This window comes from Pelodiscus sinensis, chromosome 6 (assembly GCF_052426305.1).
Source record: "Pelodiscus sinensis isolate ZL-2025 chromosome 6, ASM5242630v1, whole genome shotgun sequence".
In the NCBI taxonomy this organism is placed as follows: domain Eukaryota; kingdom Metazoa; phylum Chordata; order Testudines; family Trionychidae; genus Pelodiscus; species Pelodiscus sinensis.
The window spans coordinates 59,845,772-59,866,944 of record NC_143057.1 but is presented as its reverse complement, the minus strand read 5'-3'; the positions used below and the strand labels follow the sequence as shown (position 1 = coordinate 59,866,944).

The window sequence follows — 21,173 nt, the reverse complement described above, 5'->3', positions numbered from 1 at the left end:
GATAACCTCGGCTTGTACGTAGTTGATTTTTATGTTTCTGATTGAAAGGGTGGCAATGCTTGAGAGGCATAGCAGTGGCATATATAGTTAAAGACATGCAAGAAAATAATTCCAAAAAAGCATTTCCTAGTTTATTGCAACTCGACAGCAAAGAACCACTAAAATATGTACCTTGTAATTGCACATTGGATAAACATACAATAGTCACGTGTGCATTTTACTTTTTAAAAATTTATTTTTTTTCTGTTTAAATCAATTTAGATCTGGTTGCACTGCCTGATTTTGGAGTAGGTGCTATGGAAAACTGGGGGCTAATGACTTTCCAGGAATCATCATTGATGTACAACCCAAGTGATAAATTCAGAGGCAAAAAGGCTATGATTTGCCTAATTGTTTCACATGAGCTAGGACACCAGGCATGTGGTAAAACATCTGTACATGCATTTATTTATGAAGTTGCTTTTTTCAAGTTGATGTAGATGCAAAGTAATTTTTAACATGGGGAAAATAGTGACTTACATGTGGGGATTTAACTCTTGGTGATAACAAGAGAAAGGAATGCTATAGCAATAACCCAAATGATTTTCAGTTGGTTGAAAGCTTTGATTATAAATTAATTTGGCAGATCAATATAAGAAACAAATTCCAGCATGACACAAGAACCTCCACTGAATATCCATTTTATCTTGAAAGAAATTTATAAAATATAATAAAACCATTATTTGAAAACTTGACTGTAACGGGTCGTGTATATACACATAATATCTACTAATGAACCATTTGTTCATTGACTTACAAGATACTTGGATATCTTTGAATAAAATACTCTATTTTAGGAATGAACATGATATGCATATCGAAATAGAGTAAGGATACTCACAATGATTCATGGGAGAACAGATTCCTTAAAAGAATTTTAACAGGAAGATGTAACTATAGGAAAAGGCAAATAGTGAATGGGCTATGCAGCTGTAGAATGAAGGGAAGTATACAAATTTTTATCTGTATCTGGAATGTTTACACAATGATCTTAAAAATTTAAAATTATTTGGTTCGGAATGATAAAATGGTTTCACTTCATTTTTTACTATACTTCATTTAAATTTGCCAAGAGGAAGTAGTTTAAACAACAAAGTTAGCAAAAAGTTAAACTTGGCTACAGTATGTCTGTCCATCTGATGATCTGAAAAATGAGTGTGTTTCTTGAAGGCCAGTAAAATAAATATTATTACTTACTTAAATAGTTTTTAAATAAAGTAACAGACCTTAAGGATTAACAAATAATATGGAATGACATCACACATTCCCAAATGATAAATCAGATTTTTGTTAAATATTAACTGCCAACTAATACTTCATCACAGCTGTTGTAGATGTTGTATTGCTTATCAGGATATGGATTTGCTGATTTTTGGAAGTGGCTGTTTCCCCAGGTCTGTTTATCATCTGCTGGGCAATTTTCCTTTCATTTAAGAACAAGGGAAAACAAAATAGTATTAATTTAATGAGAAATAAGCTATTTGGAAAATATTTGTATTTATTGTTTGAGAAATGCCATGTTTTCAAACTGTAGTCTGGCTTTTTCTGCTAGATTTACAAATTTATATGTGATTATTTAATTTAAATAGAATGGAGAATCTTTTAAAACCACTGTATGTGCTTATGTTATAAAATCTCAGACAAAAGAATTTAAAAATATATAACCATTGACCTGCCTCTGTATCTTTTCTCAAGTTGTATCTTTGGACTACTGAATTTCCACCAATTGGAAAAAAACGATAGCATGTTATTGTGATAATGTATATACTGTAGGGTTGCCAGATGGTTTCAACAAAAATACCTGACACACTTGACATTACATCGCAGTCTATATTACATCTTATTTAGAAAATACCGGACATTTATATTTTCTCAATTTGTTTCATGAACAGAAAGCTCAAATACTGGACTGTCAGGTTAAAAACTGGACACCTGGCAACCCTATATACACATTAAATAAAGAGACACTGTTCTTTTGATCATTCATATCTGTTTAACACAAAGGAATGAAAGCATCATTTCAAAGAAATACAATATGAGATATTTTCTCTTTTTTTCTATTTAAGTGGTTTGGAAATCTGGTTACCATGAATTGGTGGAATGATCTGTGGCTTAATGAGGGATTTGCATCTTACTTTGAATACATTGGAGCTAGTTACATGGAACCCAGATTATCACTGGTAAGTACCAAGTTTTCTTCTTACAACCTATAGTATTGTCCTGATCCTGCACCAGGGAGCTTCAATAAATGGGAGCATTCCTACTGACTTTAATGGTCTCATGGTCAGTTCCAATATAACTTTAAATGAAAACTAGGGGTCTGTGCCCCCTTCTCACTACTCTTGCCAACCTCTCTGTCTCTGGGGGTAGGCAGGCCCGGATTTCCCCCAAGACGCTGGGGAGAGAACGGCTGGGGCCACAGCCAGCCCTGGCCTCTCAGCTCTCCTGGCCACAGCCAGCCTGGGCCTCTTGGCCTTCCACTGCTCCCCCACCACAGGCCATGGTATCTCACCTCCCATCTGTGGCTGCCAGGGCCAGGGGCGGCTTTGGGGCCAGGAGTAGGGCCGAAGAGACCGGGCTGGGATGGCTTCAGACCTTCCTTGGTTGCGGTGGAAGAGCCTTGGCCTGGCCCTTCTCAGCAGCTGGGGAGAGAGCTGGGCCTGCCTCGGCCTGGCCCAGCCCCCGGCAGCTGGAGGGAGAGAGATGGGCCTGCCATGGCCTCAGCCCAGCCTGGCCCATCCCCACCCCCTCTGATGGCTGGGAAGTGGGGAGAGGGCCAGGCCTGGCGGCCAGGGGGAGAGAATCTTGGCCTGGCACTCCCCAGCGGCCGGAGGGAGAGACGGGGCTCTTACCCCCCAGAGAGAGGGGTTGGCAAGCATAGCAAGCAGTGGGTGCAACTGTCTAATTTCATTTAATTTCATTTTAGCTTTTACAACATTCTAAAATTAAATTTCTAACAGAAAGGTAATTTTGAATAAAAAAATCCACATATTTCATTTCAGCATTTTCTAAATGAAAACCTTTCGATTTTTCTGATTTTTTTTTTTTAAACCAAAATAATTTTGCACATTCATCATGGATGCACAACATGTTTCAGCTAATCCAAATTTGCTTTTTTTGTTTAGGAAAAAAAAAGAGTTTTGGCCAAAACGTGTTACCCATTTCCTAATGGTGTGTAAATACTATAGAGACAAAGGTTGCCTCACAATTGCATCTGTTCTTTCAGCAGCATGTACACAACATTTCAGTGTTTGCTTTGAATTTGTCTTACAATAAATTCATTTTGTAATGGTATTCACAATACCTAATTGATATAAGTAGGTTTGGTTTTAGGTACTCTTTTTGTACATACCTATGCAGCTTGTGGTAATTTTTCATTAATTTCTGACACTCCATGTTTTATTACATCAAATTATAGAACATAACATTTTACAACACGCCATATATATTTCAAGTGATCCAATATGATTAATCATGATTCTGTCAGAAATGCAAAGCTGTACATTTTTCATCACTGTGTGAGGTGGGACTTCTCCACAACAGATGATTCCTGTTGCTTGTTTAGGTTAACTGTGTATTATGTATGTGAATGACTCCACAGCTGATAATATAAATGTAAATTTCTTTTGTTGGAGACTATGGAAACATTGATTGCAACTCTATAGTTAAGATTGTGTTGAGTTTTTCTTTTAAAAACAGGATTTCATTCTTTGCTAGGAATGAATATTAGTGTTTATCATAACCAAAATTGCCACTTGTTCTTTAAGCTTCTGCTTAAAGTTAAGCAATCACTTATGTACTTTGCTGAATTGGAAACTACTATAGGTTTGTAAAATGCATTTTCTCCTAGGAGGATCAAATCAGATTTTTAGCCATGGACTCTACTAGTGCATCACTTTGGGTTTCCATCACAGTTTATTTATACTCTCTAAAGTAGAATTTAATACCACAGGAATGTGTAAAGAGCTAAGTTTTCAGAAAGAAGCCTTTGCTTCTTTTTTGTTTTTGTTTTTGGTAGATACAGTTTGCCCTTGTAAAAGTCTGTGTCTAATTTTGTTACCCAAAATATGTGGCAAATCAGAGCATTTAACATAATTAATTATGTGTACAGCTACAGATTTGTGTCTGGAGTCAGGTAATGGCAGGTACAAGAACTAATGGGTTTCACTGCAATTCAAATGCAGGTAAAAATTATCAGCACAAATTGCACCTGCGACATTTCAAAATTTGGATCCTAAAATTGTTTGCAAAATACAAAACAATCTGCAAATAAATTATCTTGCACCTTTTAAAAGCCTGTCTCCTCCTTTCTGGCAGTTCAGCTGCTCAAAGTGACCCACATTAAATTTAACAAAAAACCTACTTGCAGATCCCAGGTTAGTAGTTGATCCTGCATGACAAATACATGTTCAAACAAAACAGATGAACATCAGTTTCTTCTCTTTCTTACCTGAGTATGAGACTTGGGCTATGTCTACACGACGGGGTTTTTCTGGGATATCAGAGGTATCCCAGAAAAACTCCTCCACGTCCAGGGAACGCTTTTTTTTGCAGAAGAGCAGACGTCTTCTTTCGGAAGCCCTGTCTGCCTCCTCTCATAAGGAAGAAGGGCTCTTCTGAAAGTGGAGGCTTTTCTGAAATTTGACCCAGTGTAGACGGGCCAAATTTTAGAAAAGCCTCTTCCGAAAAAACTATCGGAAAAAGGTACACAAATTGCGGAGCGCAATTTGCGTACCTTTTTCTGATAGATCCGTGTAGTGTAGACATAGCCTTGGCTTCAGGACTCTGGGGGAAAAGCTGGTGTAAATTGTCCCAGTTACTTGAAGTTAAGGGAACAAAACTGATTTACACCAGCCAAAAATCTGGCTGTCCACAGACATTGGAAGCCCCTGCTCTCCTTCAAATGGCTATTGTGGTGTTTAGTCTTTCAACATAGGAAAGAGAAAACATGGAATGTGAGTCTTGCCAGATAAGTGAAGCAAGAACTGATTGTACTCAAAATGTAAATACTGTACATCATTCACGTTTATATTTTGCAATTTTTGTTGCATTTAACAATTTTTACATTTTTTCTTAAATCGTAAAACTTTAGTGCTTTTCATGAAACCTGAATCTGCCATCCATCTGTATGCAGAATATCCGTTACCCTCAACAGGTTCCACCTGTGGAGGATTTGCAGCATCAGGCCCTCTGCCCTCTTTATTCTGCATTAAAATTAGTTCCTTTTAGAGTGGAAGGATTAACTTGGATTACAGATTCAAATATCCAATTTCCTTTTTGACCTGATAGGAAAATTTCAGCTTGTATGTGGTCTGAGTGGTTTATATAATTGGCATTAATTGAAATGAGAATTTGTCTTTTTAATTTTCAGAATCAAATCTTTTACTATCACATGTTACAACCTGTCTTAAGAGAAGATAAAGAAATAGCATCTCGGTCGTTATCAATGAGAGAAGAAAACATCAAAGGACCATTTTCATTAATTGGCCTTTTTGATATCTTCACTTACAGCAAGGTAAAAAAGAAAATATTTTGCTTTTAGGTACATTCCAATAACTTTGCAAAACAGATTTAAAAAGAACTAGCAAAATATTTTATGGCAAAACATACAATAGTTATCTTTTCTTCTAAGACTTCATTTCCCTTGTTCTAATTTTTGTTTAATTATGAACACAAGTACATTGGGGATGGCAAATTTATTGATCTATAGGAAACAATGAATATGAATGCATTTGCAATCTATCCCAAATACTCATAGTCAAAGATCAGTGTCACTTATGAAGAATATGGCTTTAATATCAGTAATTCAATGGTTAAAGTTTATTTAAATAACTCATATGTTCAAACATCTTATTTATTCCTTAGGGGGCCTCCATTATCCGGATGCTTTCCAGCTTTCTGACTGATCGGTTGTTTTTCAAAGCACTCAATGTGAGTTTAGAAAACTTAACTTCTTCACCTGGGGTTATCCATTTGAAAATAACAATGAGCAGTAACAAGTTTCTCTTTCTGATTTTTTTATTAATCCTTAATGATTATTGTATTTGTTTCATTGCAGTTGTACTTGAAAGCATTTTCCTTTTCAAGCGCTAGCCAAGATGATCTGTGGACTCATATACAAATGGTACTTATCATTTCTTGTTAGTTCTTTTGCTTCAATGGCTGAGATGGGCCAAATTCCGGGCATATATCAACTATGGAACTTTGAAATGGATTTTATCTGTTCCTAACCTAGTTCCTCCTCCCACCCATCCCCCAAACTCATTTTTGCAGGCCTTTTGTGGCAGGAGATTTGATGGGAGAGGTGAGGGACAAAGGGTATACAGACAGTCCCCGGGTTACGTACAAGATAGGGACTATAGGTTTGTTCTTAAGTTGAATTTGTATGTAAGTCAGAACTGGCTCCAGATTCTGCTGCTGCCACTGAAACTGACCAGGGGCTGACTACAGGAAGCCGGAGGCAGAGTTGCGCTGCCCCCAGCTTCCTGGAATCAGCCTGATCAGTTTCAACAGCTGCTGAATCTGGAGCCTGGGACAGAACAACTGGGGCGCTGCCCGGTAGGTCCCACAGGACCAACCCGGCAGCACCTCAGCTGCTCTACCCAAGGCGTCCCGCAACAAAAGCCTGGTCTGCTGGGGGGCGGGGGCACACTAGCTGTGCCCCCTGCGCCCCCCAGCAGACCAGGGAGACCCGAGCAAAGCTGCACAGGCGGAGGGACCCCCGCCGCCCGTGTGGCTTTGCTCCTGTCTCCCTGGTCTGCTGGGGGGGTCCAGCAAAGCCGCTGGACCCCCCCAGCAGACCAGGGGGACAGGAGCAAAGCCGCCCAGGCAGCGGGGGTCCCGCTGCCTGGGCGGCTTTGCTCCCGGACAAACGAGCAAAGCCGCCCAGGCGGCGGCTTTGCGTGGGTGTCCCTGGTCTGCTGGGGGAGTCCAGCGGCTTTGCTGGACCCCCCCAGCAGACCAGGGAGACCGGGAGAAGCTTTTCTTGCCCCGGAGGACACGGGTGGCGACCCGCCGCCCGTGAGCTCCGGTGCGAGAAAAGCCCCGTTCGTAAGTGCGGATCCGACATAAGTAGGATCCGAGTAAGTCGGGGACTGCCTGTAGTTGTCTTGCCTATGCCAGCTGACTTGGGCTTGTAGGGCTTGAGCTAAGAGACTGTTTAATTGTGGTATACACATTAGGGCTTACGTTATCGTCTGAGCTCTTGGACCCTCTCACCTTGCAGGGTCCTAGAACCTGGGCGCCAACCTGAGCCTGAATGTCTGCACTGTAGTTAAACTGCCCCTTAGCTGAGCTCTGTGAGCCCAAGTCAGCTGGCACTGTCCAACTACAGAGTTTTAATTGCAGCATAGACATACCCGAAAGCACCAGAGAGGAGGTCTGTGTGCTTACAGCCACTTGTGTCCACATGCACAAACCTGCATAGATCATTCTTTCTCTGAATAAGTTTTGTCATCTTTCCCTGGGCCATTTAAATGGATAAACTTTCCTAGTGGAGTGACATGGTGGGTGAAGTAAGCCTTCACTGAACCTAGATCTTCTGTTGGTGAGAGAGATGATCTTTCAAGCTGACATGGAGTTCTTCAGGTGTAGGAAATGTACTGAGAGTATCACAGCTAAATGCAAGGTGAAACACATTTTTAGTCATAATTATTGAACACGCATTTTAAGCGTTAGTCTTTAAGGCGCTAAAGGACTACATGTGTTTTAAAGGATCTTTCAAGGTAAAGTACCTCATTAACACCTTTCTAGTCATAAACGGAAAGGGGAGGACTGGGAAGTGAGGGTTTAAGTGGGTTATAAGTTGTTGCAATAAACAACCTCCAGCTTTTTTTTCTCTCACCAATTGAAGCCAGTCCAATAAAAGATATAACCTCAGTTACTGTGTCTTTTTAATATCCTGGGTCCAACACAGTTACAACAGCACTGCATAGAACCTTTTCTCAGCTTTATCTGTATGTGGCTTTAATAGCCTTTCCTTTTATAACTTCACTTTTATAGAGTAAATATTTTGGCTCAGACAATATTTTAAAATTTGTTTATTTAATGTAATTCACTAAAGGGTGAGGATTTATTTGTTCATATTAGAATGGGGGCCCAACACTTCAGGGAAACTGTCCACCGCCAGCACTTGTAATATTTACCAAAAGTCTGAATAAACTGAAACCTGATGATTATATTTGTTTCACCGCAATCATATCTGAAATATTAATAATGGACTTTTCATTATAATGTCTGTACCAAGATATTGTGGAGAAAGAGTTCATCATGCTAGAACAGAGTTTTACCTTCAGAACAGAGGGTCATATTCTCCTATGGCATACATTGTTAAGTACTGAAATCAATTGAGCTCTGCCAATTCCCACTAATTGAGAATCCAGCCCTGACTCAGTTGTCAGGTGTTACATTATTTTTATTAGTTAGTTTTCATAGTATCTATCTTGTATTCTACATGGTTTACATGAATTGAATAAACAATGTCCCATACAACTAATTGTGTTTATCATTAATCACCCAATCATGCAGATATAGGGTAAAGAGAAAGGTAAAAGAATTAAGTTACAAGACATTAGCAATGTAATTTCAATACTTTAGATTTCCCAATTGAGTTGGGTCTTTTTTTACAGGATAATGACAATAATGTTTCCCCCATCCTCGATTAGCTACAAAGATTCCCAATATAAAATACACATGAATGTAGACTAAGCAATTATAATTTCTTAAATATGTTACTATATCTGCAGAGTATTGCAAGGACCAGTATAAATACATGTTTCATAAATGTTTCTAATTCAGCCTTTTCTTGAAGGTTGTGGATACACAGAATGAAGTTCAGTTGCCAGCACCAGTGAAAAATATAATGGACTCCTGGACATGCCAAAACGGATTTCCCATTTTAACATTAAATCTGTCCACTGGCGTTATCAGTCAGAAACAGTTTTATAATAAAAGGACAAAAACCGATACTTCTTACAAGTATGTTTAGTTCATATTTTGAGCATCAGTTTATAAGCTTACCTTTTATTACTGAAAAATGTTGAGTTAGCGTTGTATGTTTTGAACAGCCATTTATTCTTTTCCTCCTAGAATTGTCCAAAAAAATCCATTTGAGGCATGAGTTTGAGGAGGCATTGCATGTGATTCCCTTTTGCAAGGGACTACTTCTGCCTGGATAACAGCTGTGCAAGGCAGTTATATGGCTGCAAAAGGCAGAAACAGAGACCATTTAAAAATGGTGGCTAACTTGAGTAGCAGTAAGCTTTGATGCTCTGTTGCAGAAGGTTGGTGTGCTTCTTCATGAGCACCTGAGGTCTCTTGCCTGCACAGAACTATTTTTAGCAAACAGGATTCTGAAAGTTTTACAGTGTATGGAAGGGGATGAACAGTAATGAAAGGCGAGAATGTAGGAGAATAAAGTAACAGTAGAAGGAAAGTAAATACCCAGAGAAAGATTCTGTTATCTGACCCAACTTGTGTATTAACATCTGAAAAGGTACAGCGCATCAGAGAAGGGAAAGGGACAGCTGGAATTTTAAGTAATCACTTGCAATCTTATTCAACATCAATTTAGAAATTGCTTTCTTACTATAAAAATTAAACTGTCCAATTTGTTTTTTGTTTTGTTTTTGTTGTTTGTGAAGTAACACATGGATTGTTCCTATTTCTTGGATAAGAAATGGATCTGCTCAACCGTTAGTCTGGCTTGATACAAGTAGCAGTAAGTAATGTTCTTGTTCAAACATGTAGAAAAGCATATAAACATGAGTGATATTTTAAATTACATTAGAAAGTATAAAAACTCAAAATAAAATTCTATATTCTGCTTTAGTTATACCTCATGTTAAATAAGTACATTTAAATGATGTACAAAAATCTGTTGTTGTAACCATAAAAGTACTCTTTCAGTCACACAATGGAATGGATGTTCTGAAGCAAGATTGCCATAACAATGTAAAATCTGCCATTTTATACAGAGGGACCAACTCTGAAGTCCTTCTTCAGGTTTTACTCATTGTGTAGTCAGGCTGCTTCCGTTGACTTCAGTGGGAGTTTTTTCCTGGACTAAGTATGGACTTCGGGATTTGGCCATTATCAGTGCGTTATAATCATATGACACCTAAATACTGTAAATAACTATACAGAGTAACTGAAAATAATACCTTCGTACATCTAAGGAAACTGAAAAAGTGCCGTTTCAATAATGCATAATTTAATTTGTTCTTATAAATTTGAAGGAGCAGAATTAAAATTAATGTTAAAATGTGCACATGCATCCTCAGTCATAAAAAGGTGCAGTTCCTTCTCATTTAACTATTCTCCAACAAACAAAGTCATTTAGGGTCCGTCTAGACTACATGCCTCTGTCGCCAGAGGCATGTAGATTAGGCTACCAGACATAGTAAAATGAAGCGGCAATTTAAATAATCGCTGCTTCATTTAAATTTACATATCTGCCGCGCTGAGCCGACAAACAGCTGATCAGCTGTTTGTCGGCTCAGCGCGATAGTCTGGACACACGGGGGTCGACATCAAAGGTATTTGTCAACCACCCAGGTATGCCTCCTGTGATGACGTATACCTGGGTGGTCGACAAATATCTTTGATGTCGACACCCGCGTGTCCAGACTATCGCGCTGAGCCGACAAACAGCTGATTAGCTGTTTGTCGGCTCAGCGCTGCAGCCATGTAAATTTAAATGAAGCAGCGATTATTTAAATTGCCGCTTCATTTTACTATGTCTGGTAGCCTAATCTACATGCCTCTGGCGACAGAGGCATGTAGTCTAGACGTACCCTTAGACAGAGATAAAGCTATAATCACCACTGCTTTAAACTAAAATAAGCTATTAGATAACTGCAGTTCTGAAAACCTAAAAATTTGAAAGTTTGGAAGTTTTGAGTTAAGGTTCTGGAAAGAGTCTTTATGCTATGCTGTACTCAATCCCACTATTTTCTCTCAATATGAGGCCATCACATATGTCTTCAAATACTTTTTTCAGTACATAATAATGATGGTATAATACTCTGTATAAATATGTCAATTCTCTGTATAAATATGTCAGTTCTCCTCTGTCCTCTCTTTGGAGTGGGCATGGCAAAGTCAAAAGTTGTTACATTTATTTTGCATAACAAGAGATAGAGCTATCAAAGTGACCATCTCACCACATGTGGGTAGAAGAAGCAAATAAATAGAATGGTCATTGACCCCAGAATACACTTGTACTTTTTTATTTAAAATTCAATTAGCCACCGCATGAGTGACAGGTTAGCAGATCAGGGCTGTTGCAGGACAAGGGTGTTAAGCAGTGCTCACATTGAGGGAGCTATACTGAGTTCAGTGCTACAGACTAAACTTGTAGGATTAAAGAAAGGCTTCAATCCTTCCCCCACCCTGTTACCCACACTCACATGTGCAGCCCTTAGAATGATGAAAAATCCCCTTGTACTGGCATTTGGAGCATCTGTCTGGAAAAAAAAATACTGCACATATTGAGTACAATATACAAATATTGTAACCTTGTATTTAAAAAAATACGTCTTCTAATTTGTCAGTAGGCCTCATTCAAGGCTACTTACGCATGAAGTCTGAAGTTTCAAAACAAAGCTCATTCTGATTTGTTCTACCCAAGCCCAAAAAAGGCAACTGAATATTTTCTTAAAAAAACCATTTTTTGCACAGAAGACTCAAATAGCTAAATTAATTTTCGTTAATTGCTCCTGCACTCATTCTCCTAAAATAGAAATCACTTCTGGGTGGGACCAATTATAAAAATTCCAGCTCAAAAGTGGTTTTGGGAACAGTTTAGACAGAGGCCGTTCAGTACAATCTGTAGTCCTAGGGAACACTTGTGTGTGCTGCCCCCAACAATACCCATATTTGGCCCAGCTATCCCATCATTAACAATGCTGGTGTCCTATGCTGCCCAGCTCCAGCACCCCATCCTGCTTCACTGTGGGAGTGGGTGGGTGGAGCAACTTCATGTAGGGGCAGAATAGGAAAAAGCTAGGGCTGCTACCTCTCCCAGAAGCCATTTGCTGCATTGGTGTCTGGCCATCTTGTCCAATCAGTTGGTCCCACCTGTAGCCTCGGGAGCAAGCAGAAGACACAGGGAGCGGTGAGCAGCATGAGCATAGGCTGGAGAATAGGCAGAAGGTGGCTGCGCAGCTGGGTGGAGAGAAGTGGCACTTTGAAGGGGGAACTACTGCTTCACTCCAGCTGCTGTCTGAGCAACCCCCCCCCATGTTTCTCCTGCGTCTTCCAGCCCACGCTCGTGCTGCGCACCGCTGCTTGTGAAGCGGGGCTAGGTGCAGCTCATGGGGGATGGGGATGGAGGCTGCCCGAGTCCATATGTAGCACTCAGCTGCATAGGGCACCTTGAAATCTGGAGCAATTTGATATCCCAAATTCGATGGTACCCCATATGATTGTGTGTTTTGTATATAGGTAGGGAGGGCCCTGGGCCCAGCCACCCCCCGCATGAGAGAAGGGGGCAAATTTGAGTAAGTGTTGATACAACCTGACGTAGTCAAAGTGCTGCTCAAATTTGGCTCAGGCACTACTCTGTAGAGATGTGCCACCCAGGCAGCTGTCTAGGTAGCCTATAGCTAGAGTGGCCTCTGGGTTTATGCATGTCAAAGTAAGGGATTGGGATGGAAGTGCAGTTTCAACTTTAATGATAGCACTGTTTACTGTAGTGGCATAGCCATGCATTAGAAGTAAACTTTTAAAAAGCACCTACATGACTTTGGAACCGGTTCCTAAAACTGTTCACATATATCAACAGGTGTGTTGTAAGCAAAACTCGTGAAGTCATTCTGCCGCTCTACTCTGCACTAGTTAGGCCTCAGCTGGAGTACTGTGTCCAGTTCTGGGTGCCACATTTCAAGAAAGATGTGGAGAAATTGGAAAGAGTACAGAGAAGAGCGACAAGAATGATTGAAGGTTTAGAGAACATGACCTATGAAGCCAGGCTTCATGAACTGGGCTTGTTTAGTTTGGAAAAAAGAAGATTAAGGGGGGACATGATAGCGGTTTTCAAATATCTAAAAGGGTGTCACAAGGAGGAAGGAGAAAATTTGTTCCTCTTGGTTACTGAGGACAGGACAAGGAGTAATGGGCTTAAAGTGCAGCAGGGGAGGTTTAGATTGGACAGTAGGAAAAAGTTCCTAACTGTCAGGGTGGTCAAATATTGGAATAAATTGCCAAGGGAGGTGGTGGAATCTCCCTCTCTGGAGATATTTAAGAACAGGTTAGATAGACATCTGTCAGGGATGGTGTAGACGGAGCTTGGTCCTGCCTTGAGGGCGGGAGGCTGGACTTGATGACCTCTCGAGGTCCCTTCCAGTCCTATTATTCTATGATCTTTCCTCCCTTTGTGTTTTACAGGGTATGTCTACACATTTTTATTTCGGGAGAAGAATACAAATAGTGCCATGCATTTGCATACTTCCTCGTTTTTTTTTTCTTCAGAAGATGTTCTTCTGGTAGTTACCCACATCTACACGAGGACAAATTTTGAAATAAACCCCTATTTCAAAAGACCTCTTATTCCTCCTACAATGAGGTTTACAGGGGTCTTTCGAAATAGGGGTTTATTTCAAAATTTGGCTGCCTGTAGACACGGATAAATACCAGAAAAGTGTCTTCCAAAAGAAAAAATGAAGGAAGTATGCAAATGCACAACGCTATTTGCATCCTTCTCCTAGAATAAAAATTGTGTGTAGACATACCTTTAGTGATCATGTTTAGGGCTCAGCCCTGTAGTTCCCTCTCATCCAAAACACCCATTAAAACCTGATTCTGCAGTCCTTATTCCTGGGGCATAGCACTTCCTGTGATACTACTTGTATATGTACTACTCCATGGTCTTCTCTAGATTGGATTTTATTGTTGTTTTTGTTGTTGTTTCTTTTAATCAGGTTAGTTTAACTGTAGTTGAAACACTTTAACCACCTTGTGTAGGTGCAGTTTTAATACCTTTAAAATTGTTTTAGCTACTCAGGGTCTACCCTAGACTCTGGCTAGCTAAGTAGAGTTTGGTAACTCAATTTTAAAATCACACTTTTTTCCTAGTCTGGACATGCCAGGGGAGTAACAATGACAGAATCAGACCCTTGATGAGTGATCAGACTGCATAAGGACAGAACGGAGTGGGCTTTGTATTTACAACAAAGAAATTTAGTTGGATGTTTGCTACTGTTGCATAAACTGTCCCAAACAATTGCTTAGAATTATTTAAACACTGGGGGCTCGTCAACACTGGCCCCTTTTCCGAAAGGGGCATGGTAATTTCAGAGATCGTAATAGGGAAATCCACGGGGGATTTAAATATCCCCTGCGGCATTTAAATAAAAATGTCCGCCGCTTTTTTCCGGCGTTTAGAAAAGCCGGAAAAGAGCGTCTACACTGGCCCGGATCCTCCGGAAAAAGCGCCCTTTTCCGGAGGATCTTATTCCTACTATTTTTATTTAAATGCCGCGGGGGATATTTAAATCCCCCGCGGATTTCCCTATTACGATCTCTGAAATTACCATGCCCCTTTCGGAAAAGGGGCCAGTGTAGACGTAGCCTGGTAGGGAGGCAATTCTAATCTAAGATTACTGCGGGCCATATTATGGCTTAAGGATAGAGACCCACAGTGGGGCAATATAAAAGCATACTCTCCAGTGAAAAATCCAGGGTGTATTGATCCTCACATGGACATAGTTTCTCCCAGAGATTTTTGACACACAGGCAAGTCTCCATCCATTAGGAGGTTGAATCATTCATTCCACTATACCACCTGCCAGCCTGCTCCTTGGTCAGTGCAGGAGCCTTCCACCTGCCTCCTTTAGGAAGTGGGATACGTTTTTGCATTCTGTAGCACATAAAGGATACATCTACACTGCACGGCTATTTTGGGATATCTCCGGTATCCCAAAATAGCCACCCTGCGTCTACACAAGCCACACGTTTTTTTTGAAATATTTTTCTAAATAATGGGCATGCTATTTCGCCATCCCGGTAAACCTGGGATAAGGGATGGCTCGAAATAGCACGTTATTTTGAAATTTGGTGCTGTGTAGATAAATAAGCTATTTGTGTAATGCAAATTGCATCTTATTTCAAGTTTAGGGTGCTGTGTTAGATGCACCCAAAGAGTGCAATTGTCACGCTGTGTTTGGGGCTCTTCTTGTGTCCTCCCAGTGCACTGGATCAGGCACAATCTGGCCTCAGTTGTGATCTTGCAGCTTATAAAATCTTGAGAAATTGGCTCAGCTTTTTTGTCGCATGCATAGTTGTAAATAGCAATATATTTAATGAAGTGATGATGCACATGCATGTATCTCAGATTAAAACTGAGCCTATATTTCATAGCAGAGTATTACATTTTGCATATTTGCATTAGTGATTGCTAATATGATACAGCCTTCCCATTTTCAAATGTCCCCACAGAAATGTTTCCTGAAATGCAAATATCAGATTCAGGACATGACTGGATCTTGTTAAATATGAATACGATTGGGTACTATAGAGTTAATTATGATCCATTATATTTGAAGAGATTAGCACAACTGCTTGAAAGAGACCCAAAGGTGAGAACTTGTTTATCAATGATATAAATAAATTCTATACAATCAATTTCTTATTGCAATCATTACTAGTAGTTACTTTAATTGATAATTGAAAGCTAGTGCATTATATGCAAATGGGCCAGATCTGTGACCATTAAAGTTACTGACAAAATTCACTTTGAGTTTAGTAGGAATAAAAGTGGGACTAAAATAGCTTTTCTTTTCAAGTGTGTACTGAAAACATTACATTAAGTTAGGAGCACATTCTATCTTTAAAACCATTGTGCCACTGTGGAAGGATCTCTCTGTGTAAGGAGGTTGTTCCATGACTTCAAGCCATTGCAAAACTGTACCAGTGTGTGGGTGTTGCTGGGGATTACCTGCACTTCCAGCTGATGGAAGACATTCTGACAGAAATTTTTTTATTCCACCGGAATGTGTTGATTTCATCAAAACTTCTGACAAAAATTTCCCTGATTCCTTGGGTAGTGGACTCCTGAGTCTGCTTAGTTCTCTGGGGACTAGGGCAGCCTCAAGAGGCAGTAGCCTGGGAGTGAGTTAGCCACAAACAAGCTGAAAAAGTTTTCATTGAGGTTCCTTCAAAATGGAATTATGATCAGAATTTTTCCTTCCATGAAAAATTTCAGGTTTTTTGCAGAGGAAATTTCCAATTTCCAGTGACCTCCACCAATGTTCTGCAAATTCCTGGTTGTCATTTTAGCATCTTGAGACAATTCACATCAATATAACTTAGAACTGCCTCATGGTGTTCTAACTTACAACATAGGAAACTGGCAGAGCACAACATAGGCTCAGGAGAAAGGGAGCATAGAGATGAACTTTAAGGCACCTTTACCTTCTGCCTCAGTTGAGTTGCATGATGTAGTCGGACCCAAATGGAGTGCTTTTTAATGACAAAGTTTAGAAAATGTAAAGACCAAGGCCACTTAAAATGGTTTAAAATGGCCAAATAAACAAATTCTGCTACAAAGTAAAGGAAATAATGGCCAACAACGCTAGAGGAATGGAGAGGCATGGAAAGGGGAAATGTCTCCTATTGGTATTGTTTTATTGACTTTATGGAAACTGCTCTGTAAGAATTGCAATCCATGGGTGTGGCCAGCATGGAAACAGCAGAATTGAGAGCACAGCCTCTCTAAGCTGTATTATTTTCCTTTCCTTCAAACATGTATGGATTTTCGGAACAAGTAAATTCTGAATGTCAGCATAAATTTATGTGGGCTCCCAGTCCATGCTTTGAATTCTCCACTGGCTTTTGTCAGTGAGAGAATCTCTGGGAACTTGAAAGAGTCATACTGCTATGCAGGCTGCAGGAGAGAGAGAAGCAGAGGCCAGAAGTCAGACTAAAGGATTGGGGTTTGAGACAAATAGACCTTGACTCTGGTTAATGTTAGATTCACCTGCTTTGTCGGGAATCCACAGATTCCTTTGACCAACCCCCCACCTCCACACACGTTCTTCTGAGGTTGTTGGAGAAACTCTGTCAAAGGAACAGTGTAAAAGAAATTTGCAATTTAATTCCATTACACAGGTTTAACCCACAAAATTGCCTGATGAAGTTTATGCTAAGAGATATTATAGACTTTAAACATCCGGAAGCTACTCTGGTAGTTAGAAATGGGGAGGAAAAATACTAGTGTAGTGGAGAATCATATAGTAAGAGGGTGGGCAAGCTGTACTCCTACTCTGCCTTCTATGTGCAGAATTTGCATAATATGCATATATGATGGAAGGATAGGTGCATTTTCTACAGCTGCTGGGTGCATAGTCTGTTTTGTAGTAGGAGCCTATAGTTATTTTTACACATTCTGATTACAACGTAAATAATATTTGCACTCTATATAATCCAGTGCAGGGTCAGACTGTAGATTTATTCCAGGGAGACTAAAATTACTAACTGGAGTTCTGCCTATGATTTCTTGTAGCCAGAATGACTCAGAATTAAGAACAAATATAAGGCACCGTAGTCTAGATTAGTATGAGTCCTTGATTCTGAATTGGAATCTGAAAAGGAAAAAAGAATCCATGTCAAGCTGAAGAAATTAGGATTGATTTTAGATACTGTAGAGCTTCTTTATTTTAATTTGCAGTATTGCACATGCTTAAGAAGATTTTGAAAGCTCAGCAGTTCATTAGCTGTTGCAAATGAGTACCAGTACTTGTGTTAAGTCCATGTACACAGAAATAATTACTCTTAAAATTACATTGAATAAATTATTTCAGCTCAACATATAGAACCAAATCCTGTCATCCTCACTCAGGAAAAGCTTCCTCTGAAGTTTGGCTTGAGAAGACTTCAGGTTTTGTCCCAGACTTTCAAAACATAATTAAAAATTCTTTTCCTCAAAATATGTTTGATCTACTAACACCACATAAGTGCTTTCTGCAGGCGATTCCAGTCATCAACAGATTGCATTTGCTAGATGATGCTTTTACATTGGCAGAGTGAGTATAGTTTTAATCTCTTATAGAAAATTATTAATGTACTTTGATATTACACTGCTATATTTCACATTCCTATTTTGACTTTGCTCCTTTGTCTCCACAAATACCCTGTAAAGAAGACAGATCTCAGTAGGGGACTGTAGGACAGCTTAATAACCAGTAGGTCATCTAGTCCATCCTCTGGCAGAATAGTTCCTTTCTGTATCTTTTCTAACACTTTTCCCACTCATATTAAATGTTTCAACAACTTCCATCGGCAGATTTTTCTATAACTCCCCAAAGAGGCACCCACCTCTAGTGTGCCAGGGAGTGACACAGCTTTGCCCCAGGCCGTACCATTGCTCCATCCCTTCCTCCAAGGTTCTCACCCCTCCACCCCCTGCCTCTTCTCACTCTGCTCCATCTCTTCCCTCTCCTGAGTACACCTTGCCCTCACACCTTCCCAGAGCCTCCTGCATGCTGCAGAGCAGCTGATTTGCAGAAGGCAGGAAGCTCTGGGAGGGAGAGTGAGTCGCTGATTCGAGTGCTGGTGGTGAGTGTTCACCACTTATGACTCCCCAATAGGAACAGTTCTTGATGTTAAGCCTACATTTTCTTTTTCCTACTTCATCCCATTGTTGCAAGCTATAGCCTCTTGAATTCAACAGTTCCTTTCAGTTCCTGATAAGTAAGCTTCCAACTGCCTGTAGATGGTTATCATTTCCCTCCTTCCTTATTGACATGGGACAGAGACAGCTCAGAGGGATGCTTTGCATTGACAAGTGTTGGAATTCTGCAGAAAAACATAGTATGACTTTAGTTACCTGCACAGCTCCCTAACCACACCAGCCCCACAGGAAAACTTCTTTGGATATCCAAGTGCTGCTGCAGGTGGGGGCATAAGTGTCACAGGAGCCATGTTGCCAGGGAGCTAAGAAAAACAGCAGGGAGCCCAGAAGTCCTTGGTTGTCCATGCGCTTCCCGCAGATACTTAAATCAAAGCACCTCAACAACACAGAGGGAACTCTGTGAGGGGAACCATAGCATTTTCCTCTCCCCTACCACTTTCTGTATGGTTCCCACCAGAGGGCTCAGTCCGACCTATAATAAGGAATTTAACTATAATTATGTGGAATGGTGCTTTTCACATATGGGTTATTAAGGCAGAGCTTCCCATGGAAGGCCTTAGGTGGGCAGTCTGCAAAAGAGTGAAGTTTATCCTAGTATATACTGGTGCCACGCTGCAGTAATTAATAACAATTTGAAAATATTCCTGAATTACTATTTAATTGTTTATATGCATTCTGGGTAATGTTTATTACCCCAAAGCAGTTTAAAATGAAAAGCTGTTGTTATATTATTTCAAAAAGTCAGTAAATGTACCGTATCTCTAAAATGCTATTACCTGCAAAATATAGAGGAAATCTTCACTTTATTTTATGAGGATGTTACGTGGTGGTAGTGGATGTGGGCCTCATCCTGCCAGCACAATTTAGTATAGTGTGCTTAATGTCATTTGTAGTCTCATTGATTCTTAGTAAAAGCCCTTGGCTCCACAGTATGGCTTTGTCTACACTCGCGGCTTCTTTGAGTAATATGCAAATGAGGCTAAGTGTGGAATATCGCAGAGCCTAATTTGCATATCTAATGAGACACCTTTTTTTTCAGAAGAGGCTCTTGCGCAAGAAGGAGCGTCTTCACTGACCCTTCTTGCTCAAGAAAAACCCTCTTGCACAATGCCGTTCTTCCTGAAAGGTAATAGGTGTAACGGCATTGCGCAAGAGGGTTTTTCTTGCACAAGAAGGGGCAGTGTAGACAGCTCCTTCTTGCGCAAGAGCCTCTTCTGAAAAAAATGGTGGCTCATTAGGTATGCAAATGAGGCTCGGTAATATTCCATGTTTAGCCTCATTTGCATATTACTCGCGCAAGAAGCTGCAAGTGTAGACATAGCCTATGTGTTTGCAGGATTAGACTCTTAAACTGGTCACTGTTGTATTATATTTATTCTCATTAGCTGTCTTCTTTCCTAGATCCCATAGTACCTGGATGTTTTTAATCAGTTATCTAAATAGACTGCAGTTCAAACGGGCTTAATCTGAATACATACGCTCAGTTCTGTATTTTTTTAAAAAAATAGGGCTGGATATATTGAGATTGAGTCTGCATTTGGACTAACAAAGTACCTTGCCAAAGAAGATCAACTGTTTGTGTGGTATACGGCATTGTCATACCTAATACCTGAACCACTGGAAAATATTGTGAACAAGTATGGAATATATCCATTTTTAAAGGTATCATCTTTGTTTTCCTAATATTGAAGACTCCAGGATGTTTAAATGACAAGATCCAACATGAGTCCTTTATAAGAGCTCAACTATGTACCATGAGTTGCATCACATTTCCATTGAAATTTTATTCAGCCTTTTTTTGGTATATTGATCAGTCAAAAGTATATGCACATGCATCACTTTTACAAAATGGGGCCTAAATCCATGCAGCAACAACCACCACCAGTAGTATAGAATGGAAATATTGACTTGCATAGCAGTGCTTCTAGAGAACACCTTACACGTGTGATCTGTAATAGCTTCCAGCTTGTTTTAACTATCATGTCCTATATAGTTTAGGTACAAAATACTTCACATTGCCACTTTCCTTGCCTGGTAACCTGGTGAGATTATTTGAGGAAATCAAGCTAACGGTTCCCTTATATAGTCCACAGTTCAGCAAGTACTTAAGTATGTGCATAACATTAAACTCTTGACTAATGCCATTGACTTCAATGGGACAACTTACTTGTTTAAAGATAAATGTGTTTAAGTACTTTGCTGAATGTTTAATATGGAGGAGGCAGGGAATTTTTCCAGAGTTCTCCTTTCTAGGACTTGCTTTCTTATTTGTTCTGCCAGCATCTGAATTTAACCTTCTTATCAAGTTCCAAAATCTATCTTGTCTTCTAGGACTAAGGGAGCTGTAATGAGAACACAGGCAGTCCCCGGGTTACGTACAAGATAGGGACTGTAGGTTTGTTCTTAAGTTGAATCTGTATGTAAATCGGAACTGGCGTCCAGATTCAGCCGCTGCTGAAACTGACCGCCAGTTCTGACTTACATACAGATTCAACTTAAGAACAAA

At 39.9% G+C, this 21,173-nt stretch overlaps 1 protein-coding gene across 1 annotated transcript in view; it reads left to right on the top strand.

The window, feature by feature from the left end:
* Positions 1-21,173, top strand: part of LVRN (laeverin) — a 72,846-nt gene that overhangs the window by 33,386 nt on the left and 18,287 nt on the right. The window contains exons 5-14 of the mRNA XM_014579229.4: positions 262-416; positions 2,106-2,219; positions 5,411-5,554; positions 5,905-5,970; positions 6,098-6,163; positions 8,849-9,015; positions 9,681-9,757; positions 15,475-15,614; positions 18,004-18,059; positions 20,176-20,329. Coding sequence (XP_014434715.2) covers positions 262-416; positions 2,106-2,219; positions 5,411-5,554; positions 5,905-5,970; positions 6,098-6,163; positions 8,849-9,015; positions 9,681-9,757; positions 15,475-15,614; positions 18,004-18,059; positions 20,176-20,329 — 1,139 coding nt within the window. The remainder of the gene's footprint in view (positions 1-261; positions 417-2,105; positions 2,220-5,410; positions 5,555-5,904; positions 5,971-6,097; positions 6,164-8,848; positions 9,016-9,680; positions 9,758-15,474; positions 15,615-18,003; positions 18,060-20,175; positions 20,330-21,173) is intronic.